This window comes from Metopolophium dirhodum, chromosome 1 (assembly GCF_019925205.1).
Source record: "Metopolophium dirhodum isolate CAU chromosome 1, ASM1992520v1, whole genome shotgun sequence".
In the NCBI taxonomy this organism is placed as follows: Eukaryota; Metazoa; Arthropoda; class Insecta; order Hemiptera; family Aphididae; genus Metopolophium; species Metopolophium dirhodum.
In genome coordinates this window covers 59,896,105-59,923,755 of record NC_083560.1, presented here as the reverse complement: position 1 = coordinate 59,923,755, position 27,651 = coordinate 59,896,105, and the positions used below count along the sequence as shown (strand labels likewise).

General features: G+C 27.2%; 4 protein-coding genes across 5 annotated transcripts; 3 read left to right on the top strand and 1 right to left on the bottom strand.

The window, feature by feature from the left end:
- Window positions 1-3,950: 3,950 nt before the first annotated feature.
- On the bottom strand, window positions 3,951-13,686 carry LOC132936156 (putative nuclease HARBI1). 2 transcript variants are annotated; one of them, XM_061002845.1, is made up of 8 exons: window positions 13,270-13,686; window positions 13,026-13,182; window positions 12,447-12,585; window positions 11,976-12,295; window positions 11,728-11,902; window positions 11,404-11,649; window positions 4,601-4,834; window positions 3,951-4,526 (listed from the first exon to the last, which is right to left on the bottom strand). In XM_061002845.1, the coding sequence occupies exons 2-7, from the start codon at window positions 13,178-13,180 to the stop codon at window positions 4,769-4,771; spliced, it is 1,101 nt and encodes a 366-aa protein (XP_060858828.1). In that variant the 5' UTR covers window positions 13,181-13,182; window positions 13,270-13,686; the 3' UTR covers window positions 3,951-4,526; window positions 4,601-4,768. The 2 variants fall into 2 exon arrangements, with proteins under 2 accessions (XP_060858828.1, XP_060858827.1); XM_061002844.1 differs by having other exon boundaries at window positions 13,026-13,686.
- On the top strand, window positions 8,557-11,199 carry LOC132936468 (uncharacterized). The gene is made up of 7 exons (XM_061003202.1): window positions 8,557-9,001; window positions 9,401-9,559; window positions 9,758-9,847; window positions 9,946-10,104; window positions 10,178-10,394; window positions 10,481-10,570; window positions 10,641-11,199. The coding sequence occupies exons 1-7, from the start codon at window positions 8,900-8,902 to the stop codon at window positions 11,003-11,005; spliced, it is 1,182 nt and encodes a 393-aa protein (XP_060859185.1). The 5' UTR covers window positions 8,557-8,899; the 3' UTR covers window positions 11,006-11,199.
- Window positions 13,687-13,720: 34 nt separating the features above from the next.
- Window positions 13,721-20,155, top strand: LOC132936157 (gametocyte-specific factor 1 homolog). The gene is made up of 5 exons (XM_061002847.1): window positions 13,721-14,061; window positions 15,910-16,075; window positions 16,156-16,284; window positions 17,950-18,078; window positions 19,605-20,155. Exons 1-5 carry the CDS (start codon window positions 14,051-14,053, stop codon window positions 19,686-19,688), a joined length of 519 nt encoding a protein of 172 aa, XP_060858830.1. The 5' UTR covers window positions 13,721-14,050; the 3' UTR covers window positions 19,689-20,155.
- Window positions 20,156-23,059: 2,904 nt separating this feature from the next.
- On the top strand, window positions 23,060-26,296 carry LOC132936622 (uncharacterized). The gene is made up of 5 exons (XM_061003377.1): window positions 23,060-23,515; window positions 23,596-24,237; window positions 24,320-24,653; window positions 24,743-24,855; window positions 25,439-26,296. The coding sequence occupies exons 2-5, from the start codon at window positions 23,623-23,625 to the stop codon at window positions 25,673-25,675; spliced, it is 1,299 nt and encodes a 432-aa protein (XP_060859360.1). The 5' UTR covers window positions 23,060-23,515; window positions 23,596-23,622; the 3' UTR covers window positions 25,676-26,296.
- The last annotated feature ends 1,355 nt before the right edge of the window (window positions 26,297-27,651 follow it).

The window sequence follows — 27,651 nt, the reverse complement described above, 5'->3', positions numbered from 1 at the left end:
ATTATTTAAAAAAATTATAAAAATGTTAATGATTTATGTTTAGTTTTAATACCTACTGTTTATAGTTACTTGATAAACACCATTATATGTTTAACATTGTTGGATCGAGTATAGAACTATTATATTTGTATAAATCATACTAAATTCTTATATTATATTGAATGAATGTGTAAAGTTTTTTTTTTTCATCTGATAATATAATATGTTTTAGTCATACAATTGATAGGCACTGTAGTTTAGATTACAAAAATAATAGTAAATATCTACTTAGTTAACCAAGTACTTGTATGAATTTTTTTTGAAATAAAATGTTAATTATACTATTTAAAACTGTTTTTAGTTAGTCTTAAATTCAGTCTTCCTACATCTATAATTTACTTTTTACTGTTCTATGCCATACACTATGTTTTTGTTATATATTATTATATATTATTCCAATGAAATAGGAGGCTTGTTAAACAATTGAATAGAATAACAGTAGCTATTTTCCATTTTTTATTTTTATTATATATGTCATTGCTGGTTACTAGTTACCTACTACAAATACTTATTAAAGTATGCACTGTTGGACTGTGCAGTAATATACAATATACATAATTACAATCATATAAAACCAGTGGGGCAAATAGATAGATATTCAAAAGTATAGCTATCTCGATAGTAAATACTCAGTATATTAACATGTCGTCCACTTGCAATAACCATAAGATTATTTTTTTAAATAGTTAAGTTAGGTTGATAATGACTTATGTGATCAATAACAATTTCTCTACATTACTTGAAAATGTTCAAGCATTATTTCCATTGTTTGTGGTCCCGTGATCTAAAAAAACAAAATAATAATAATATGTCGAAACAATTAATTATGTTACTAATACAATACCACACTAAATAAAATTAAATTCTGAACGAAATTTCTTCTATATCATACTTTTGGTGTTTTAATTAGATATGTTGGTAATAGTGGCAATTGGCAGTGATAGGGGGCAATTTAAAAGGGTGCTGTCACTAGAGGTTAAATTGTTTTCAAAGTGAAGTTATAATAAAATAAAATAATTAATTTTTTATTTTATTGGATTTGTTGAGAAATTATATTAGTGATAAGCCAAAGGTTTGCTGAAAAATCTGAAGAGCTTAGAAATGGGTATACTACTGCACTTTGGAATGTTATATTGGAAAGAATCAACTGTATTAGTAAACAACTGCATGGTGTTCAAATTGATTTAACAATAGTTGTGTTTTTCTACAAATCATGAATTCATTATATTGGAGTGTTGCAAAATAGTTTTATATACTATGAAAAATTAGATAAAAATAACTTGGTGTTGAAGAGTAAAAAAATTAACAAAAAATAAAAAAATAAAATGCCTTATAGAGAGTCAAATCAGGATAATACAACATTATAACAAAGTGATTAATTTAGAATAAACACTTTTACAGTTATATTAGATCACTTACAGAACTATAAAAAGAAAAAATGCTTATGATACAATATAAAATTTATTTTTTTTATTTAATCTAACTAAATTCCCACTATCCAAGGTAAGTGAACAAGCTATACAATTGCAACAAGAATATCCAGATGACCTTGGTTCATCATTCCCTAATGAATGTATACATATTCGTGGTCATTTATCTGGGTTATACAAGAGAATAATTTGCCGATAACTTTTTTAGATTTAAATAAAATAGTTAAAGATCCTAATATCTCTAGTTTGTATCGGTATATTTAAATAGGATTACGTATATATTTATGCTGTCCAATATTAAATTGTCCTGCAGAACAATCTTTTAGTACACAAAAAGAATGAAATAGTACTTAAGACCAACTATGGATGATGCTTGACTTAATTCATTGGCTGTTCTGAGTATTGAATCAGAAATCCCCAGTTCTCTAAAATATATAGACGTTATTTACTAATCTGGTTTTTTCTTCTTTTCTTATTATATCCTTTACATTTTATTGTCATTGGTACAATTCAGAAATAAAAGATCTGGTTTTTTCTTCTTTTCTTATTATATCCTTTACATTTTATTGTCATTGGTACAATTCAGAAATAAAAGATAAAATTTAAAATTATAATTTGTTTTATTTACTTATAAAGGTTGACCTTTTTTTATTAGAAATAGAGTTGTAAAATAAAAGTGTTCTGTAAACTAGTGGAAGTATAAGTGTAATGACGAGAAAAGTTTACATTTTGGGGTTTTACTTTTAACTGAGAAAAAGTACATTTTCTAATTAAAGGGGGCTTAAAAGGTTTTTTGTGACAATGAGTGAAAGGTAACTTTGAGAAAAAAATGTGTGCTAAAATCGTAAATACGCCTCTGAATAGTACTGGCTTAGTTGACGCCCACCAAGAAAGTATTCTCCCGCCAATTAGGTTTAGTTGATGCATGCCACATCTCTAGTATTTTTGAAATTCTAATCATCATATTGTATTTATAGTTTATACATTTAAAATTAAAATAATAAATACAAAAGTACTTATATACTTTAATAGTTCAATCAATGATGAAATCCAATAAAATAATTAATTTTTATGTATTTTTTTAACAAATGATTGTCAACTAAATTATATTATCAAATTCGTTATTAGAATATAATTAATTACCGACACAAATAATGTCAAATATTATTCAATTCAGCAGTTTTTAACCCTAGAATATATTTTAAAACTTTGGTTTTAGGAAAAAAATCAACTTAATGTGACCATAATACTTATTATATTTAATAACAAATGATCAGATCATCAAAAATATATGAGATTTGAGTGGCGGGAGAATACTTTCTTGGCGGGCGTCAACTAGATCAGTACCGATATATTTTTATGTCCTAACCTAGACATTAAAACAATAAAATTGTAATAATTCTTATAATATTACTTGCCATTGTGTAAATAGTAAACAATAAGGTGTGTAAAGAATAGGTACCTTAAAAAAATTGTATCCAGGCATGTGAAATAAATAAACAATATTTAAAACTGGATTTAGGAAGTACATTTAACTGATTCTTTTAATTTTATTAATATTAAAACTTAAAGTGTTTCCACAAATATGGTAAATTACTGGAATTACTAGAATTGATTGGAAGATCTGATCATTGAGTTACATAACCGAATACATTTTAAAATATTTTATATGAAATTATGATAATTTAATTATTACACGAATATTACTTTTCCATCGTTCATTGAAAATATGAAGGTATGTTCAAATGTATTATTCGCAGAGTTATGTTGTCTAATATTTCAGCCATCTATAGATTATTAATTGTATTTACATTAGCATCAACTTCTCTCAATGTGCTATAAGCTTACTGTTTTATTTACAAAAATAAGTGTGGACGTTGTTTGATGAATTTGTATAGCACTTATTTTTGTCTATTATACAATGCAACTTAAATACTAGATAAATACTTACAAAAACATGAAAAGACCACTGTCGCTTATGAATTATAATTATTATAAAGTTTTAGCTGTAGTGTATTTATAAAGTTTAGTCTCTAAAATATCATAAATATGTACTGCCATTATCAGCTCTTATTGTGTAGAAAGTTAGTCTTGAAGTTAGCTGAATGGTGGAAATAATTTTTAAACCAATTGGGTGGTGAATTAACATGTATTAAAATGTATATTATGATACAAGTAAACTGTTGTTTGACCCAATTATAAAATACCATAAATAAAATATAGAATTATAGAAATATATAATATAATTATTAATTTAATATTATGCGCCAGAAGAGATGGCAATAAAAAATTATTAAATTAAAATTACATGAAACATATATATTAAACATTGTCAAGTATAAAAATGAAATTCATTGATAAATATGTATTTTATGAATTACAAATTATTATAATTTATAAATAAAGCATAATCTTATACAACTAACTCATTCAATTTTTTGTGAACAACTAAATAAATTATTGATAAAAACATTAGGTGTACTGAAATTAATTAGGTAGGCATCAGTCACAAACAAAAATAAATGTGTATGCAAAATGACGTTCCAACTGAATAATAATGAAAACCTTAGTTAAAGTTTCTATGAATTCTATAGACTTTATATTCACAGTTCACACAATTCATTTGGAGTAACTTTCAAATCCAAAGCCTTTAATCAAAAGTAATGTATTAGTTATTATTTAGCCGAAAGTCATATATTATGTATTTAAAATTGCTAATAATAAGTTGTTCAATATTTGATCCCTCGACACATTTTTTGATAGGCAAATCTTATTTCTGTGCACCTTTTTTAATGAAAGTGTTGTTAACTTAAGCTATGCAATCATAAATATTGTCCTTATCAATGAATTAAATTTTGATATAACTGCATTTATTAAAGAACTATTGGCATGTATGCAGTTTTAAGTAGTGGAACTAATTGTATGGTATAGATTGTAAATAAAATGTTAAAAAAGTAGTAAAGCCACTTAGGTCAATTTGTGACTGTGAGTCTCCCAAAGTAATGGCCCTGTTGATCTTTGCAATCATTTCCAGATGGTTGTAACCAAATAATTCCACTAAAAAAACAAATTTTGCATAATTAAATATTGTTTTAATGTAAATTGCAGCTTGGTCAATGATTAATTCATACTTCTAAAATGTGGTAGACTAGGAGCAGATCTTCAATTTGTCAGTTGTAGTACTTCTGTTTGGCCAAACAGGGGTAATCAGCTGTTGAGCCGGCCGGATATTGAATTGTTAGAAAGGGTCTATTTGTGGTGGTCTGAAATGATTTGGCCAAAAGATTCCTGTTAAGTTTTCAGACAAAATGTGGCATTGACTGTTGTTCAGTTGATTTACTTGACGAAATAGATGTATCAAATTCCTAAAAAATTATAAAATATTATAAGTGGAAAATATGAATTTAAAAATTCAAAGTTGAATTTACTCATGTATGATGATTAAATTTGTTGAATTCTCAATCAAATGGTATGTTTTCACTGCTACATCTATGTTGGTACCATTTTCAATTGTTTAGAATGGTATATGTCTTAAATTGTATTTATACTCCTATTTAACCATTATGCTGTTATTTTTTACAAATATCAATGCTTCGTGAAATTTTACAATTAATTTTGGTGATGGATTATTTGATCATTTAGTAATTATATTTGGATTATTAGAATCCATTTATCTTCTTCTCATCTATCTATACAAAACAGTGTATAGAATAGGGTAGTTAAATTAGATTTACTTAGAGTTACATCAAAAACCAAAGTCAATTATTGTCAAAAACCAATTTTGCGTAAAAAATAACCGTTTTTTCTTAATTTTTGTTTTGTTTTTCTTTGCGCTTTTGAAAACTACTGAGAATTTTAAATGTAACTTGCCGAAAGCACCAACTATATTCACTTTCCCTATGAACAAGATACTGTTAAAGAAAATCAGTTTTCGACAACATTAATTTCCAACATGTTTTCTTGTAATTCAAAAACGAATAACCAAAGGTACTTTTAATTTTTACCATGGATGTATACAAGTATTTTCTATAAACTTGCAGATGTTGTAGTTTTAAAACTATTTCGTCTCTTTTTAAGCTAGGTAGGTGACATGTGACATTTTCAATTTATATTTAAATAATTGTCAGGACTGTCTATACAATATTGTAGATCTTCATAAATTATTATTATAAAGCCATTTAAAAATATTAAAGGTACAAAAGCACAATTTTGTTTATAGTTTAGCATTTTAAAGTTCGAAGTTGGACGAAATTGTAGATGTTTAAAATTAAAAGAAGAATAGGCACAATAAAAAAATTTTATTCGCGGAGACTTGAAACTTTTACGTACGTACCTATATATTATTACATATTGACATATTGTATTTACATAGGTAATGATATTATCAAAACATTTAGATTATTGTTAAGCTATTGTCTATTCCTATTATTTATATATGTATTAATGTATTATTATATATATTATTTATATATTTATATAATATATGTTATATTATTATATCTTGAAACTAATCTCAAACTTCTACGGCAAGGCGGTACCTATAACCTATATTGAATCAAAAATATCATAAAAATGAAAAAAAATATAAAAGAAAAGAAAAAGCTTATAAGTCGCTCAAATGTTTTGAAAATTTTACCATGTCTAGGTAAGGCTAATATTAGTAAACAACCCAAATTTCATGTTTTTACGAATGTTTTTAACTAGATTACAAGAAAAAAACTCCCAAAATTAAAATGTCTGTGCTCAAAAATGGCTAACATTTTCCGAACTTTTAACCGTAAGGAACGAAATCCAAAATACAACAAAAAAATGTCTCTTGTCATTTTTCATTTGAAGCAATATTTCTGGTATAAAACGTCGTCCGTAATTATTTAATATTATAAAATCGTGAAATCGTACGTTTTTTTTCTTTAACCGCTTTTATTTCGAGTAGCTTTTCGAAAATCGAAAAATGACCTCTCTAAAGTACCAGCTCAAGTACATTACCTTTTAGAAAAGATGCTATACTTGATACTTTTGAACACGTTTAGAGGGAGAAAAAGTGCTTACAGAATAAAAAAGAAATAAACATCATTGTAAAACCATTACATTCCTCGCTCCGCTCAGAATCTAAAATTAAAAAAATTACCTACTTTGGCTGGAAAATAATATTTCGTTACACACAAACTGAGGTCTGAGACAACTGAAATGCGGAACAGCTCCAGGATAAATGACCTGATGTCGGTGATTACGTAATTTTAAACACAGTGATAGATTCTTATACTATTAATAAACTATAATTAGCAGTACTTCTAGTACAGCCGTATGCGTCGTGGGTCAAAATAAGATACGGGCGTCGGGCACGCAATTTTGTTGTTAATATTTAATATATTATATTATAGCTATTACAATATTGACAAAGCTGGACAAGTTAACCAATTTTTTTAACTAGTTAAAGTTAAGTTATCTTAAAATAAAAAATAACTAAGCTAAGTTAAAATTAGTTTTAAAAAGTTACTGAATTTGAGTAATTAAGTTAAGTTACAAATATTCATGAAAATAATAACTAAATTAAGTTACGATTTTTTTTTAAATACTTTTAACTTACTCAGAAACGTTTTTTTTATCTCATCGTAAGAAAATAACTAGTTTTGGTATAAAGTAAAACAAACGCTCAAATGATTACATTGACGAATAACTAAATTCACTGTTGGAACTTGGAACCCTCATAGTCACACACTCACACCAGTTGGCACACTACTACATAAGCTGATATTATATAATATAGAGACTTAGTGTAGTTTGTAGAAAACACAGCATAAGTATCACTGTATCAGTAATTACTAATTAGGTCCGTTCTGGAAATTGTATTATTACCTATCAATGTATACGGTATACTAGTAACAATGTAAAATACATCTTAACCATTGTCATTTTATAGAAAATATAAACTTCCTAGTTATATTTCAAATAAGTAATAAATAAATAATAACAATCACTATTCACTATAATACTACTAATTAGTAATTACTATATGTCTATATTATAGTAAATAGTAATAAATACAATTATATACATAGGTACCTACAATCGTCGGTAGATATACTGTCCTGGCGGTTCTCAGAAATATCAATGCAAATAATAAACAGTTCATAAATCATAATAGGAAAATGTTTGTAAATAACTTTTTACAAATAACTTTAATTTTAACAAAATAACTAAGTTGATTACAATTATTTATAAAAAGAAATAACTTGGTTACTAACCAAGTTATTTTCTACATTCTATTTTTTTTTAACTAGTTAATGCTCAGCTTTGAATATTGAATATAACATTAGATATCTATTTAGATAATCATTATTTTTCGTAACAAACGCGTACTTGTAAAACTGTATCACAAAAATATTGATCTTCGCTCTTGATTATAATTAAGCAATATATTAATTGTTTTCTCATGTATAACTTAAAAGTAATTGTTGTTGTTTGTAGTATCTACATGCAATTTTTCCTGATTATTATTATTATACATTAACCGATTGGGATTTGTTAATGGGGGAGGGGGGTTGAACCCCCCTTACCTACGCCCCTGCCGTATCATTTTTTTTTCATGTACCTATTCATTAAATAAATCCGGTGTCCAAAATAAGAGTCGCTATTAAAAAAAAACTTAAGTTGTATTGCGCATGCGCGAACCAAAGGACTTATAAAAATATGAAATTTTCCCAAAATGTGCACTTCGGTACCACCTATCTATCACAGCAAACTGTTTTTAAATCTAGTGCCATCGGGCTGAGATATTTAATGGTGCATATAAGACGGGACCGACTGTATAATATGGCTCAAATTAACCATGCTAATATGCTATATTATAATATACATTATACGCATGAGATCGCATGGGGAATTTGGAATCAAAATATTATGGCCTATGGGTTTTGTAGAACCTATCATAATATTGATACTACAATACGAAATGTTCAACAGTCAACACGGCAATGTATAAAAATAAAATGATAAATTATCAACTATTAATAAAACCGTGGTTCCCGAGATTATTTATTAATCAAAAGATATATTATATATACTATAAATTATAATGAGATAATATACTATTGCCCGGTTGCACAAAAGATCAATAAAAACAGTTCAATAAGCTGTGATAACGGTCCAATAAACAGTCGGATAAATAACTTTATTGGTTCCTTAAAGTGTTGTTCGGTTGCACAGACATTTTTTTAACATTTTAATGGTTAGTGCTCTAACCATAGTTTAGATACCATGGTTACAAGAAATTATCATTCTATCATATATTTTTAATGTTATCAGTGTTAATTGTTATCGTTTTTATACTTTATTCAATAAACTCAATAAAGTTTATTCAGTTTATTCAGTTTATTGTAATAATTATTAATTATTAATTACTAATTTGTAAATTTGTAATCGACTTTAAAATGTCTTGCATCAAAAAAAGAAGCAAGAATGTTTCCGACGCCGAGAAAGAGATTCTTATTGATCTCATAAAACCCAAACTTGCGATCATAGAAAACATTAAGGTGTGTATTTTAATTTACATTTTTTTTTTTAATTATTTAAGAATCAAAGCACAAATATATATTTATATAATAAAGTATATAGCCGACTTTTAAATCATTGAAGTCTGTAGTTTGGCAGCCATACATAGATTGGGCAATGTAACTGATAATAAAAAATCGAATCTCAAACATTTGGCATATTTTATTGATATTTAATTATTATTATTCTATTGATCTTAAATTAATATTTATTACGGTTTAACACTCAAGTACTATTACTGAGTGCCCATGAAACATAGTTTTTGGTTCTACCATTTTCGAAAACCAAAAATCTTCAATTTTCATATTTTTGAAAAATTAAAAACTGTTTCTATTACAAAATTAATCATATCATTTTTGTTTCATATACTATGTAAAAAGACTGATAGTATTACAAACAAAATAAAAGGCAAAACATGGGAAGACATAACAATGGATTATAATGCATTGCAAACAACTGGCATAAGAACTATTGTCCAGTTAAAAGCAATGTTTGATATCATGAAGCGCAATACCAAGAAAGCCCAAAGCAGCGAAAAAGTAAATAATATTTTATTAAAATTATATTTATGTAATAAAGTATGTACTTATTTTAGTTAATGCTTGGTTATCCAATTTGTATATAGATCTAAATTATAGTTAAGTATTAAATGTTAAATTATGGACCTAATAAAATAATTTTGTTCAAATGTTTTTGGTATGTTAGATGACAATGAATTAATGATATTATTATTTTAGGTCAATACTTACTTACTCCAACCTAATGGACAAACGGAAAGAGAAAAAGAATTAATAGTTGATCTTATTTCATCAAATCAACTATCAATCGTATGTTATATTTTTAAATAATTTAATTACATATTTACATGTTAATTTTTCAAAAACAATTTATAATAGGAATTATGAAATTATTATTTTATTTATAGGATCAATCTGTTAGTTTGGATTTTCAAACTCAAGCATGGGAAAATATTGCTGAGTCATATAATGAGCTACAAACAAGTGGAAAAAGATCAGTCAATCAATTAAAATTGTGCCAGGAAAATTTATTTAAAAAGGCTAAATTAGATATTAATAAAGAAAAAGTAAATAGTAATATTTCTTTTATGGTGTTTAATGCATTTATTTATACTATCATAATTTTGTATTTGACTTCAGAAAGAAACCTACAAAACTGGAGGTGGGAAAGCTAATTGTCATTATACTACTACAAGTAGTAAAATTGCTGGTATGCTAGGTGAACGATTTCAATCACTAGAGTCTCCTTATGACTGTGATGGAGATTATCCTGTTGAAGTTTCATTAAATAGCCCAGATTTGTTTACATACGATGTTGATCAAAATGTCAGTACTGTTAATGATGAGGGTTCAATATGTAAGTCATTATTAAATTAAATTAAAATAGTTTTTATTGTTAATGTTATATTCCTGAATAACATATTAAAATTATTTTATTATTAGATTGTGATCTAGGCCCAGATGATATAGGTTCTTCTGCAGATATGAGTGTTGTACAGCCAATTTCTATTGAATATAATGATGTGATAAGTGGTAAGAACTGAATTTTAAATTACATTTTATAGTAGAAGTAATATTTTTTTAAATTTTAATCATTTACTAGACAAGTTAAAAACCATCAATCAGCAGCGAAAAACAACCATTACACAACCTATTACAACATCTACACCTCTAAAAATTAATAGATCATCAAAACAATCAAATTCGAAGACAGCTTTTGAAAGTCTGAATGATATAACGTCACACCATTTAAGTACTTGTAACACAAAGAAAACATTTGTTGATCAATATAATGACGTAAAGCTTAAGAGAGCAAATGTTCAACTAGACATTGCAGAATTAGAAAAAAATATTTTAATTGCAAAACAAAAGGCAGATAGTGACCATTATCTTTCTCAAGCTAGACAAAATAAAATGAAGGAAGAGATTTTAGAACTTAGTCTAAAAAATAGTTTAAAGGAAATATGATTTTGTTATTTATTGGAACTTCTAAAAACTAAAATAAATTTTGATACGGTTTGTTTCAAATGTATATATAATTTTTAAACCTAGAATTTGTTTTATTGTTAATTTTTATATACTATTCAAGGAAAGAATTTATGTTATTGTTAATTTTTATATACTATTCAAGGAAAGAATTTATGTTATTGTTAATTTTTATATACTTGCTATTAAAACTAAAAGAAATGTTACAAATTTAAAAAAAATTGTTTTTATTCTTATCAGATAGACTTGCACAAAATAGCACAACACAGTTATTAACAGTTACAACATATATAATAATATAGCTTATATATATTTAGTTATATTGTTAGACGTTCATACATCTATTAAGAAAAATAGTTTTCAATCAAATTATTTCTTACAGCATTTCCAACTTGCTGTACTGGCAAAGCGTCTAGTTCTTCAAATAATTCATCATCTATCTGCAGATCATTTTGTGGCATTGTATCATTTTGTTTTAACAAAATATTGTGTAAAACAGCCGTAGCCACAATAGTATTCAACGCTGATTTTGGTTGAATACGTAATCCAACAGACAAAACTGGAAAACGCCGTTTCAGCACCCCAAAAACTCTTTCGATCACATTTCTGGTTCCGATTTGAGCATTCTATAAATTCAATTTTTTTTTCTTAACCATCATTATTAAAAAACTATTAAGTACATTGCTAATATTAATTTTATTTACTTGATACTTTTTTTCTGCAGCTGTGGTAGGATTTAACAATGGAGTCATTAAATATTTTCTGCAGGGATATCCACCATCTCCGAGAAGAAAACATCCTTTGAATTCATTATTTTCAAACTGTGCACGTAATAAGCTATTATCAAAAATAGTACTATCATGTACAGATCCTGGCCATCTGTATAAATAATGCATTAAACACAACTGATACACCCATAAAATAATTTTGAAAGTATCAATTTCACTATTACCTAGCTACAATGTTCATAATTTCCATTTTGCTATTACATACAGCTTGAACATTAAAGGAGAAGTAACCTTTTCTATTCCTAAACTGTTCTCCTATATTGCTGTTCGGAGATTGGATTTTAATATGCGTGCAATCAATTGCACCAATTACTTTAGGGAATTGGCAGCGTCTATAAAATCCAATTTGAACTTCTTGTAGTTCGTTTTGTGTTTTTGGCATATTTATGAATAAAGGACGAAGGCAAGCTATACATTTTGACACACGTTTTATAATTCTGCAAACAGATGACTTGTGCACTTGAATATGATCACCAATAACAGTCTAAATAATTGAGACACAACTATGTCAATTAGGTGTATAATATTATATATTACATTTTATAATTATTATTCCATATTATACCATTACATTTTTTGTTTATAATTATTTAATAAATGTATGGCTCATAAATGAATACATTTAGATAACTTACTTGAAATGCTCCAGTCGCATAAAATCTTAACGCTATTAATAATTGTACTTCTGGTTTTATTGCATAACTCCTATTAGTATCATGTTTTATGTCTTTTCCAATTACATTCAATAATATCATAAAGGTATTCTTCGTTAACCTACGGGGTACACAATTTGTAATTATTTTTATTTAAAATCTAACCCAATATTAATTATACTAGGATGGTAATAACACAGGGACAACATAGGTAAATTTAAACATGTTAGGTACATTTCTGTATCAGTTTCCTTCTCAAGTTGTTGAAGAAAACACATTCTGGTTAAAATAACACATTGTAAGTTTATTATTATTTCATGATTGTCACAACAATGTTTTATTTCTTAAATTGAGGCAAATGTTAATTTAAAATTGTGAACTGGATTTTTTTATACTAACAACCCCCCAAATATGATTGCTAGAAAATGTTTACATAGAATTACATTGCAAGATATCTTTATAACACATTATATAAGGGTGTTTATATGAAGGTAAACCAGAAACCTTGTCAAAACCATTTATATTTACCCCTGTTGACCCTCATATAGAGTATAGACTTACCTGAATCTATTTTTAAAATCTAAATCATCATAATGTTCAAGAGGATTAAAACGATCTCTGTATAATCGTGGTCGAGGAAGGTTTATCAAAACTTCAAACACTTCATGTTCTTCATCGGAATTCGATGATGATGATGATGATGATGATAAATACATTACTACTTTGACAAAGTAGAGAAGTTACCCGCTGGTATTCGTATTGACTTCGATATTAGTAAACTATAAAGTGACAAACTGTAACTTACCTAACACTGATGAAGCAGAAAATAAGATTGAACTCGTTTCAAAAATATTTAATTAAAATATGACAAATAATAATATTACCTTATCAGTTATCACAAAATAATTCGATATTATCAGATCAATAAAGTTATAGAACTCTTTTGAATATTTATCGAACCGAAATCAGGTCTACAACTTATCGAACCGATAACACAATATTTATTGGATTGATAAAACTTATTGATCCTTTGTGCAACCTGTCAAATTGTTATCGATTCGATAACCTAGTTATTGGACCGATAACTAGTTATTGGTCGTATGTGCAACCGGGCATATATGTTACTATATAATATATGTTATATTATTAGTTCGTGATTTATACAATTCAAGTACGTGCAGCCCATATTCCATAGGCATTGGGCGTGGCTCGACCGGCCGGCGGTGAGAGTGTTACTGTATATTGTAAAATAGTGGGTACAACATGTACTACAAATTGTACCAAAAATGCATATTATCTTAAAATGTCGTAGACAGAGTCTATATTTATAGCATGGAACAATGATGGTTATAGTGGCATTGTGTACGTCGGTGTATATTATATTATACTTATCTATGGCCGGTGTTCAGTATCAGTAATCACTAACCAGAGTGCTTGACGCTTGTTAGGTGTTTATGTGTTGTATGTCGTTAGTTGTTATTTTCGTCGTAGATTGTATTTTGCTCTAGGACGCTCTGTACTCAGTAGTAGTGTGTGCATTTTACACCAACGTTGTTTTAAACTTCGGGCATTCATCATTCAGCACGATGGAATTATTGTAAGTAACTACCTAATATTACTTATATGTTATAAGCCTTACTATGTACATTGTTGTAGATTTAAATAGGTACCCATTGGCTATAATATGGTCAACCCGAAGTTTTTTTTTAAATATTTCGTGCAATCAAAGTTTGGTTATTCCATAACATACGCATCATGGTAAAAATGTAATTACATAATTGACAGCTGTGTTTAATCTTTGCTTGGTTTTAATTACTATTTTGAAACCATTACAATTAATTAAATTAAATCTGTCCGCAAAATTATAACTGCACCAGTATATTAAGAGGACGCCTTACTCGCATGTGCTATCTCCATCTTACGAACATACAACATAGCAAATTTGCTTTGATTCAAACCAATTTTGTGTTAGCTTTCATACTAGAGTGAAATTACCTATTATGAAACTTAAAGGTAAAAATATTATCAAGTAGGTACATGCTTTTATTGATATTTCAATTTTAAAGTGAGATAACACTACGTAAGCTATTACAATTTTAATGAGAGTTTAATATTTAAATAATAGCGGACAATAGTCCCTAGATAATATTCTTACTTTTAAATTTGATAATAGATCAATTCACTATATTAACAACACTAATTAGTGCTTCTAAATACATATTTTTAATGTTGTACGTTTGACTGAGACAATAGGTGCTGATATTTTGTATGGTTGTCATCAGCTCTATTTTCCATTTAAAAAAGATCTACAAAAGTATAATAGTAGCAAGAAGAAATTTTGAAATAGTATGAAATACTCAACTTGATTTAATTAAAATTGTGAAAGAGAACATTTTCTTGAAAAAACAATTTGTATTTTACTCATTGTCAACCTAAAATTGTATTTTATAAATTATGAAATTTGGACGTCTGTATTTTACAGCAAAAATATTTAATACATTTTATGAATCTTTTGTACCTAATAAATTTATTATATCTCCTGTAATATGTATATTGATAAGTTTACAAACATATAATTGGTCGTTGTGCCTCTACTGTAAATGATCGTTCACACAAGGAAGAATGTAAAAGTTATGACTTGTGACTTATTGTAATGCTGCGGTCAAAAGTTTAAAAAGAAAAATTTGACAATAGGTTGTGGTATTATACATTTCAAAGCTTTTATGACCCAGCATTATAACCCCTTAGTATTCTACACTTATATTTTATATTTTTTAGAAAATTAAAATTAGTTTAAAAATGTAGTAGGTAATCATAATTTGTTTTAAATCCTAATATAATTTTAAAATTCATGGGTACCTCATGCTTTTAATAAACTCAGTACTTTCTCCATATTTTAATTAAATTAAATTGTCAACACCTACACCAATTCTCAGACTTTCTGTGTAAAATCTATTTTTCAGGCCATTAATAACACAATTTATTATTATAAAACATGCATTCATTTTCTAGTATTCAAAATAAGATTTTTTGGTTAATGTATTATCATAATTAATTAAAGCAGAACATTCATTCCCAGTTATTGAACTAACCCAGTAATTACTTAAATGTGTTGACTCTTTCTTTTTACGTTTTGGAATTTACTAATAAAAATATTTGTGTTTATATTGGTGAATAACAAAATATTAAAACTTTAAAAATACCTTTAGTCCAATGAAATTTCAATATTTATAGCAAATTCTATAATTTCTTTCCAAATTGTAAAGATTGTAGGCTTAAAAAAGTGTTTGTGTTACATCCCAAAGCCTTCCCAGACAGCCCCATAAAATACTATGTCCATGGTGTTGAATTATCAAATTCGATTTTTATCTTTTTGATGCTACCTAATTATTAAGATTAAATTTGTTTTAACAAATTGTTTTCATTATTTTTATTTTTACTGTAGACATTTGGCACCGGAGACTCAAAACTTTCATTGTCCATTTAATGCAGCGCATACAATGCCACAAAAGACATTAACCAAGCATTTGAATAAATGCCCTGATAAACCACCACATTTTAAGCATTGTATCTACAATTTATCACATGTAATGCCTGAAACAGATTTGAAGGTAAAATATAGTCAAGATTTACATAGATATTTTTTAATTGTTTGTAATAAGTACTCATACAGATTTGTTGTTAATTTTAGAATCATGAAGAAAATTGCCCTGATCGGATATTAATCGATGTAGCCATTTATGAAGCAGAAGATATGACGCGTCCAAATTCTAATGTAGAAAATGCACCATCAATAAAGTATGAAGAATCTTGGGATGGCGTAAGTATATTTCCATGCCCCATGGTATATCCATGAACTAAAGTGTAGCTGAGCGATAGGTAGTCAATCAAATTGTTATATAGGGTTAAAAAGGGGCTTTTTTCTTCAATAATGCAGATATTCAAAATCTGATTTTTAAAATGTTTAAATATATATACCATATTTTCAAACTCTTGAAACTTTTTGTACTACTTAAGGAGTGTTTTGTGAAGATACAAACGTTTGTTTTTCAAATGAGAACACCCCTTTACAACTGTAAATTATACAGCGGATAGTTGTTATGAAATTTTTTATGCATCAGAATCAAAATTTGTACGAGTAGTTTTTAAGTTACTTAACTTTGTGTTTTAAGGATAAAAGCTGACAAATAGACAATGGTGATTTCAACATTTTAGTCATTAATCTTTCAATATTAATAATTTGTAAAAAGAAGGTTTAAGTATAATAAATATTATACTCTATTCAGCGAGAGAATGAGCCATGGCCCGATCAAAATCGGTCTGGTTTCGCGCATACCTGTCCAACAACTGACAGTGCCCTCTGACAACTGGCGTCATCACCTAACACTCAGAGAGGGAGAAACGAGACCTCGGCAATCATTCGGTCGTAAAAATGGGGGTTCTCATTTGAAAAACAGAAGTTTAGATTGCCACAGGTCACTCCTTTAATAATACAAAAATTTCAAGAATTTTAAATTATGATCTTATATGAGTATATTTAAGAATTCCAAAAATCAGAATTTTAATAAATTTATTATTAAAGGCTAAATGGGGGTTCACCAAGGGAAATCACCCTGTATAATATTTATTTTTTTATTTTTTGGCATTAAGAGAATGTAATTTAGGCAAAAGCCCGTGATATATTATAAAATAAATAAATAAATATTTTGTCTCCGCCTTACTAACGCATAATATACCAAAATGCATGTCTAGTAGTTCCAATTCTGTGTTGTTAGCTTAAATATTAGAGTGAATCGATCTATTATCAATTTTAAATTAATAAATAACTTTGTCTGTGCTCTCTCGTTGGTTTTTTTCACGATATTTCAATTTTTAAGTGAATTATGAGCATTTTTAAATATTAATATTTTAGATACTCATAAAGTCATAACTCACTTAAAAATTAAATTATCGTAAAAAACCAATGAGAGAACAAAGATAATGTGCTTAGATTTAAAATTGATAATAGATCAATTAACTCTAATATTTAAGTTAACAACACATAATTGGAACTACTATACTCTGTTCAAAATAAGCGAGATGATGACTCAGCAGCCAAATTGTGCGCATGGGCGTGGCTTGGTCCGTGCCAGCGCCCGACGCATTGCCGTACAGCGTCTGACCATATGTCTGACTGCCGCCTGACGAAAACTGGTCGCCGCCAAGTCATCATCTCATTTTGAACAGAGTATAGACGTACATTTTGATATATTATGTATTAGGAAGACGGTGACAACACATGCGGTGCGACGTCCACCTAATACAATATACAGTGTCTTCTCGAATTGGATTATTACGTTCTTGTTGGTGATATCGTCTTTGGGTATAGGTTTCTCCAAACCTATATTAGGTATAAGAATACCATCTCATCTACCTTTTCTCATGTTATAGAACATTATATAAAATCAATCAAATTAAAACATATGTATACATTTATTTTTTTAAGTTGGAACAAACATCTGAAATTCTAAAGACCATCAAAACAAAAACCGCGTCAATGAAAGCAACTCATAACATAACAAGATCAGAACGTAAACAACATCGTATCAATTTACACGAAAATGATATTAATAACGTAAATATACAATATATTAGTATATACTAACAAAATATTTATTTTTACATTGAAACTTGAAATTGAAACAAAATATTTCCTAGTGGTTTTTGTTTTTTCTTATTAACCTTCATTGATTTATTTTAATAATTAATTGGATTATTACACTTCAGATATACAATTAGTATAGTTTCTTAAAAACTATAATTAACAATTGCAATTGGTGATAACAGATAATACTATAATAGTATACAACTAATGTTTAGATGTTTTTAATGTTTTATTTTTTTAATCTATTCAACTTTACAGAAACAATATTAATATTATATTATACTAGCTGAATATCCTGGCTTCAATCGTGTGCAGTTTTTTTTTTATGGCAAATCTTATATAGTTTATGCGCTATATAGGGATATCTTGCTTTGAGTGTATCTCAGTTTTAGTATGCCTCAGTTTTAGTATACCTCAGTTCAAATTGGTGTCAGTATGCGTAGCTTTGTGAAATAATTTGACTTAGATGGGTAACCGCATGTTGTAGATTGGATTTAGCTCTTAGTATATTTTTTATTTTGGTTTAAACTACTTCCTCTCTAAATTTTTCTGATCTCTAAAAACAATCTTTGAGATTTTCTTCAAATTTAATTGAGTAGTTTTTGAGTATATAAGCTACACACATACATTTGGTTTTAAGATATAGTTTCTTTATTCGAGGCCATAAACGTGATCATTTGTTGCATGCTTGTACCTGATCTGCCCAAGTAACTAATGGCAACCATGTATTACAAAAAAAAGTAATAACAATTTATTTCTATTATAATCTGCAACCAATGACAACCATTTATAAAAAAAAAAAAGTTTACCACCTCTTTAAAATGTGAATATTGGAAAATCCTTTCCTATTGCACTTCTAGATCATTAGAGAAACTACTACTACTCCAAATTTCAAGTTTGTATGTTTTGTAGTTTTGAGATGTAACGTTGAATAAGTGAGTGAGTAGTATTTGGCTTGTGTATTATAATATAACTTATGGGGTGAAAATGTTCTGTTTTTGTGTAACTACACCTACATGGGAATTTAGATAATATTTTAATAATGTATCTATTGATCTAGTGAAGTGATAAGAATTCTGTGAACAGATTAGAATTGTTGTATAGTCTACTTGCGATCAACTTACCCACATTTTTAGTGTTTTTGTCAAAAATGGAAATATAACAATTATTTAATTTTACTTATTAATTAAAAGTTTTTTTGAATTTTGGAAGATAAATCAAAAATGTGGAAAGGTTGATCTCGAATAGACTTGAGGACAAATTCAAGACTGTATTCTTATTGATTAATTAAATAAATCGGTATGGTAGTACACATCTGAATTCCTATGTTGCGTGTCTGTTGAACAAATGCATAACATCAACACGTCGGGGTTAATATTAATTAATAACTTCATAATTATTATTCATGAATAATAACATAATTACATTCTGTCCACATCAATTTTTTATTTCTATAATTTGTATTTTCTCTTATTCTTCATTTTCTTATTGTTTAGGTTGATAATAAAGATGGGAAGAAACTGCAGGATAAGAAAATGGATACAAAACCATTATTCATTGGAAAGAGACCCAATACATAAATTACATCAAAATAAAATGTTTTAAAAAATGTAAAAATATACTAAATTAAACTTTTAAAAAATAATTGCGTTCATTTAACTGATTTAAAGTAATAAAATATTAAAATAATTTGACTGAATAAAGTAAAAAAATATTACACAAGAGTACCAGTGGATTAATACTTTTAGTTTTTCATATTTTGGTTGATTTTATTGACTGAATTAAAGTAATATAATATTACACAACAGCATTTGTGAATTAATACTTTTAGTTTTTCACATTTTTGTTGATTTTAAATATAATATTTACCATTTAATTCTATATGTATTAAAATTAAGAATAAAATAATTATTTTACAAATATTTATATGAATGTTTATCGTCTAGGGTTGTTGTTCTATAAATAAATATTAAGTATCAATTAATTCTAAAAGTATTATAATTAATAATAAAATAATTATTTTGTAAACATTTTTTTATACAAATAAATAAATAAAGTTGTATTTAATTACTGTTAATGGTTTGTATAAAAAATTATTTTTATTAATACAATAATTAATAATATGTTTTTTTATCTAATATAATTGGGTTTTCTTTACTTTGTTTTAAATTTCATGATACTCAATTATTTCAGTTAGAATTTTGGTTTATTCAATTTTGTAGATGTATCATCAGTAATTATTAATTACCAATTGTTTAGCTAGGTGGGCTATATTATGTAACTAATAATAATTTGTTAAAAAAGCACCCATCATTATTACATACTTGTCATATTCTTATTAAAGTTAAATAAATATATTTTTATTTTATATTACTACGGGGAAATACATACGACTTGAGTCTTTTTGATAAACAACATTAACAGTCATACAATATTAGTATTGTAAAGTATTTGAGCAAGAGTATTCAAATCTTTTTTTTTTATTCCTTTGATTCTTAATTTGTTTCTATATGTAATCCTTGTTAAATAAAAATACTGTGACAGTGTGACGTCATGGTCATGCTTCAACATTATAACAATTATTACATATTTATCATTTATGGACATTTGTATGTCGGTTTTTGTCTATTCATAGCTCAAATAAATATTTTTTTTCTCCAAGAAACAGTTGATCATCGACAACGATCGAAACGACACATTGGTACCAATATAGCTATCAAGCAAAAACTTATTGCTTGTATATTTTGTTATTAACTGTAAAATTTTACTTATTAGTATAAGCTATTTACCAAGAATATAATTGTCATTAATTATCGTTATCAATTTTTGTCAACGATGATTGATTACTGTATGGGACAATAACAATACAATAATCTGTAGAGAGAGTGATCAGTGTTGGTGTTGTAACTTTCACTAAAATAGGAACTAACATTACAGCATTTTGATTCTTGAACAAATTATGTTTCTTTTAAATGCAATAAACAAATTTGTGATTAAAATAAATTATTTCAGAAGTAAATAGAATTTTTTTTTGTGTTTGAAGATTATTTTAAATACTTTACTACAAATAGTATTTGGGTTGTATTTTAAATACTTTATGCTAGCTTTAATATAAAATATTAATGAGAGAGATTTGATATCACACCCAGGCGGTATAACCACTTGAATCCATAAAAACGTCGACGTGAAGAGTCCCAAAATTTCAACTTTTTAACTTTTTTCCTAAACTATAATAGCTATAAAGTTGGTTGATAACTCATTAAAAAAGTATTATCAAGTAGATACTGAATGTGGAATTAAAATTTTTTACATTAAAATAAATGCAATTAATTTTTAAAAAAAAAGAGTTATTTTTCGCTAGATTTTCATTTAGCGAGGTAGATTTCCAAAAGTGGGGAACGGATTTTGTTGTTTGGGGTCTTGTTAGATTCACATTGGCTAGGAGAAGTGCAGTGAAGATTTTCAGAATTTTATTTCCAATAATTCACTACAAAGCTGTAAAGCTGAAAAACATTAAAAAACGCCCAATAAAATTTGTTTTAATTTTTTTTTAATGTTCTGTAGTGAATTAACTACAAAACAAAAATAAAGTTCTGAAAATCTTCACTGCACTTCTCCTAACCAATGTGAATCTAACAAGACTAAAAGACCCCAAACAACGAAATCCGCTATCCGGTTTCGGAGATCTATCTCACTAAATGAAAAAGAAAACGATTTTTTGTGGGGCTGTTCACACCGACATTTTTCTGGATTCAAATTGTTATACCGCTTGGGTGTGATATTAGTTAATACATTTCTAAATATAAAAATCAAGAAAGTTTACATGCCGATCCCTGACTTGGCAAGCGTTTTTTTTTTTAATTAATGGATATTCAGCCGTAAATAATTAACATAATCTCATAGGAATTTTCTTATTTTGTTGTAAATCATAAACTAATAACCGTACTTGAAATTTGCACCAAATGCTTTTATTTTATTATTTGAAAATTTTCAAAATATTTTAACTTATTTTGAGTTATCAATAGAAATTGTAATTTTTAATTTTTTTCTACAAATGTCTATACTTAAACATAACCTTAACTAGATACCTCCTGCACAGCAAATCATTATCAATTTGTCAATTTGTCAAATTTTATATATAATAATAGTGTGAGGGGCACTACCTTGTGATGTATCTTAAAGATTATGAATAATATATATTCCCCTACACATAGGCGGAACTAGACATATTGAACTAGGGGGGCTTAAGCTCTAGGTTTTTTGTGACTCAATGAGACCTAACACCTAACGATTTTTTAGAGGGTACTAAGGACCCTCCCTAGTTGCGCCAATGCCCCTACACTACTATTACTTAGTAAAATTATTAAAATGTATTATTTTAAGCAACATATAGGTATGGTGTTTTCCTAACAAAAACATATTATTAACAAATTATTCACTATTATACATATTTTTAATTCAGACAAACGAAATAGTTTTATTTTTAAATTAAGATGACAATTAGGCTTTTAGTAGCTCATGCAAAAGAATTTTTTTTAAAAACGTTTTTCTGAAAAGTTACGATTTGGTGGATGGATATAAGCTTCTGCCTCTTCGGTGCAGAACTTCATACAGAAAAAAATATTTTGTCATTATTATACCATTATTGTTACGAAATCGATGAGAAATAAATATAATAATATTGTAATTTGGAACAAATTCACCTTAGTTTTCACAAGTTTTTTCAAATTTTTTTTTAGAAACATGTTTTTCAACGATGGTACAAGTGAAATTATCACTTTTTCTTATGAAAATTGTCGTGTTACCGCGATAAATGATAATGCGCTGTACTAACGCTACACCAAAATCAAACAATACGCTACAGCCTACAAGCATGAATGTAGACACGATATTGTTGGTACCTAAATAAGATCTTCTCTACACCGTGGTCGTGGTCATAAACGACCGTGGCTACAACAAACTCTACAAGTAGCGCGCTAATTTCATTAAACCCGTCACCCGAAACCCGCTGGTTTTTTAAGTGTTATCAGTTTATCACAGCTAGATGCAAGTGTCTTTATAGCCTACCTGCGTATATTATAGTCGTAAAAATTACACCGTAATATATTCGTATTCGGTCTGTACTGTCTGTACGACGATTTCTATGTCGTGTAGTATAGTAGTCGTGAGTCTGTTAGTGAGTGTATCGTCGAACACACGATAGTTGATTCGGAATAAGTTTTCGCAAATTGTAATACTCGGATAAATAATCGTTCATTTAAGATTTTGTTTTCTTATTTTTTAAAACACGTTTCTATTAAGTTTCACACAATTTGATTTCGTAGTATTGAAAATAATAAATTTGAATAAAATCACAACACTGCTGTTCAAACTCCATATTTGAGCTGAAAACGTGCTTAATTTATAGGTAGATACCAATAGCTTATAAAGTTTTACTGACATTGTATCGTAGTAATGCAACTTATATATATATATTTTTTTACTTAGATGACCGTTAAAATAAAAACTTTATAAATGCCTTCAGTCACTACACTGATATTTTATGTTGCTGTGGTGCTGGTCTCGGTTTATATCAATGACCGAAACGGTGCCAATATCAAATTACTCGAATCTTATGAACATAATATAAACATAACATTCGGCCCACTGAATCTTGGAAACGATTCGTCTTGTAACGCACTTGATTTTCAACTGAATTACAAAAAACATGTGGATCTTGGGATATTTTTTTCCAATTACGCTAGTTACATGTCTATGGTAAGTTTGTTCAAACTCTGGACAAGCCAACGAAATGATAAAATATTCTTTGGCACTCTAAAACTCAATGACAAAACTGTGAGTGCCGTAGCAAAAGGGCCTGGACGTAATTGTTTTGAAATGTTTGAGCAAACGGTAAACATCGCTACAGATATAAACACAATTATAACTTATGGCCAATGGAACTTGTTACCGCTAAGTGGTGATAGCCGCAGCCTTGAAATATGTTCAAAAGACGTAAAATCGTTTCAAAATGCATTGCTCTACAGTTTCTTCAACTCTGTTATTAGTGACGATAGCGATAATAAATCCCATTCATTGATAGAAGCATGGATCGCTGCACATGTGAGTGTTGAGCTTTTAGTTCTAAAGGTGAGCAAGTCAACATTAATGTATATGATACTTTTGAGTTAAAGATTTAATTGTAATTATATCATAACCAATGTTTTTATAGGTATTACATGGATATCGTTATGTACCAAATATTTATGCTACATGTGGTCGAGTTTATTTTGTTGAGGATTGTGGTCATACCTTAGAATATCACATGAGTAAGATGAATTTGAGTAATAGACTATTAGTGGCCAAAGAGTTACTAACGTTGGCGTTGGAGCTTGCAGATGGTACGGCTCATCAAAGTTATTCATTTTACCTCACCGATTTAACAGCCGAAAATATAGCTGTAAAACTGAATAAAACCTCAGGGTTATTACAGTCATTGAAAGTTATTGACTGGAGTGATGTTATAATTGTGGTCAATAACCATAATTTGAAAAAAACTGATAATGGTAAGTTTATACTAGGTATATTTAAATTATTATTCTATGATCAATTTTTTAATATTTATTTTCCTTTTTGTATACTCTATTATTATTAGACAATATACATGTAAGTAAACATATTGACTGTGGGCCTGGATGTTTATCTTATTCAAAAGAAGAAATTTGTCAGTCGAGGGTTAGTGATCATAATATATATGCCGTTTGCAAAGTGAGTTATTACTTTTTCTATAAAAGATAAATTAAAAAACTTAGTTATAATAACAACTGCTTATTTTAGTGAAACACTTTAAAATAGTACTTTCATATTATATAAGACTCATAGACGGAAATGGGAGGATGCCCAGAGGGGGGGGGGCTAGCCCTTTCAAAACTATACAATTTTTTAGCTGTGTGGGATAAAAGCCCCCCTGCTCACATTGATGTTAAAAACGCTAGCCCCCACTGAAATTGCAATTTTCCGCCTATGGCAATATTACACCTGCTTTATCCTATTTTTTTTTTTTTACAATTCATACTTGGTTTTTTATAGTGTTTTTATGCAAAAAATGTTTTATATGCTAATATAATTTTTGATTTATAAAATGATAATTCCTGTTGTCACTAACGCATTTTGATACTTTAAAGTTACTAGTGTAATTTTATTGTAATATAGATTTACATTAGGCAGAACTTACATCTTAAACTGAATATATTACGATATATAAACATTTAGTTTCATAGTTACTATTATGATATTATGTTATCCTTTCAAAAAATAGTAAATTATATAAAACTTTATTTTTTATGTTTAGGAATTCTTAAGCAACGATGGTAGACTGTTACATGAAATAACAGACTTAGATAAAACAATGAAGTCACCAGAAAAGGAAGTCAAAAACCTTGCATCTTTATTGAATAATTGTTTGTGGAACTTTGATGTTGAAAAGCAATCTGAAATGAATAGGTTAGATACCGCTAAATTGATAATAAAATCAATTCAACTCATTTATAATTTTGAAACATCTAATATTACTAATAATGTTTTGTAAATAAAAAATACATTTTGTACAATGATATAAACTCAAAAGTGGATAAATTACAGAGACTGAGTGTTAAGGCCCACACATACTGCAACACTAGTGGTAGCAGTAAAATGCAGTGGGACATAATTCACCACTACTGCATTATGTGCTGGCCTTTGAACTTATTTAACCCTTAAATTAACTATTAATGTTAGCCTATTTACCTATAGTTGAGATATTTTATGTTATACTAGGTTAATTATAGTTTAACCTAAGACTACCTACTTTTAATTTTATGATACATTTGTTTTTTTTTTTTAACCACTGATTTATATTATTCTAAGAACAACTTAATCTATAATTGGCTAATTGATATATATTTTTTTTTCACAGCAATATCCCCTATCACTTTTTGTAACTAGAATGTTTAATTTCATTCTGATATTAATTAGGCTAGTGATTTTTTTGTCTAAAACGCTTATGTAATATCAAATTAAATCCGGATATTGTATAATATTGTATACTATATCTTAATTTATCTAATATATCATCTCAGATTTGTCTTTTGACACACTCCTATCTTGATGTATGTGTATATTGCTATAATAACTGTATTAATTATTTAATAAATAAATAATATATTGATAATTTTATTAGATACTTAAATGTAGTAATTTATTTTATCATATATATTTTTATTTCTAATAAATGCTTTTATTCAGTAAAAAAAAAAAATGTATTATATATTATAATGTTATGCCTTTGGCATAAAGGCATAATTAGATTGAATTTTAGTTGTAAGAACGAATCGTGGATATTCCCCCCCCCCTACAAATATATTTTTGATGATGATATTCCCCCCCCATATTTTTTTTTTAAAGTTTACTAGATATTTAATAATATAATATTATTTAATATAAAATTAATTTATGCTTATTGTCTAACATTTACAAATATTATTCATAAATATAATAAATTATAGATGTATATTTTTGATCAACTGAACTACTTGAATCAAATTCACAAACAATTATTTAATTGTTAAATATTCAAACTGGTAGTTTTAACAAAAAAAAACCAAAATAAATATGAACAAAGGCTAAAAAATTTAAGTTAAGAAATAACAAAAGAATCAGAAATCAAATGTTTTTACAAAATTTATCATTTTTATGTCGGAATTTTGAACCATTTTTATTAATTACTAATTATATTATACTTTATACCTACTTTTTTTTTTTTAATTTTTATTGTTTTAAGTAAGTAGTTCAATTGATCAAATATATACATTTGTGATCTATTATATTTATAAAAATAAAAACAATTTTATATCTTAAATATTTTATTTTAAAAATAAAATTTCATATTAAATAATAAATAATATTATATTATTAAATTCAATATTATAAGCCAATAATTAACTTTTAATAATATAGGGGAAAAATGTCCGCGTCAAAAATATATTGTTGGAGGGGGGAGTCCTACTAAACCGAAAACAGTCTAGAGGAAAATGTCCATTTACCATAAGAACATAGTTAGAAGTGTACTTAAAATACCTAGAAAGTATATATTAAACCAATTGCTATGTTTGCAATTGTAACTACTCAATTTCTTCACGAGAATTATTTTTCTTTTTATCAAAATATTGCGACCGATTTTTAAATGATGAATACAACTATAGATATTGACTTAACAGCTAGCCAAATTTATCATACTTACACAAGTATTTATAATAATTTATGATTGAATAATGATAGTGGTCTGTGGTCACTACCTAAATAGTGTACATTTTAATTTTATAACAGACCATGAGCTATATGCTTATGACTACATAGCAAAATATTTATTTACATTAAAATTAAAAAAAATATATTAATGAGTTATTGTGAGTACGGTATCATCTCCCTTAATGTGGTCTATCGCACTAAAATAATATTAGAATTAATATAAGTAATTAGAGGGGTATATTGATGTTTGATAGTTATGTCTTGGACTCAAAATATGGA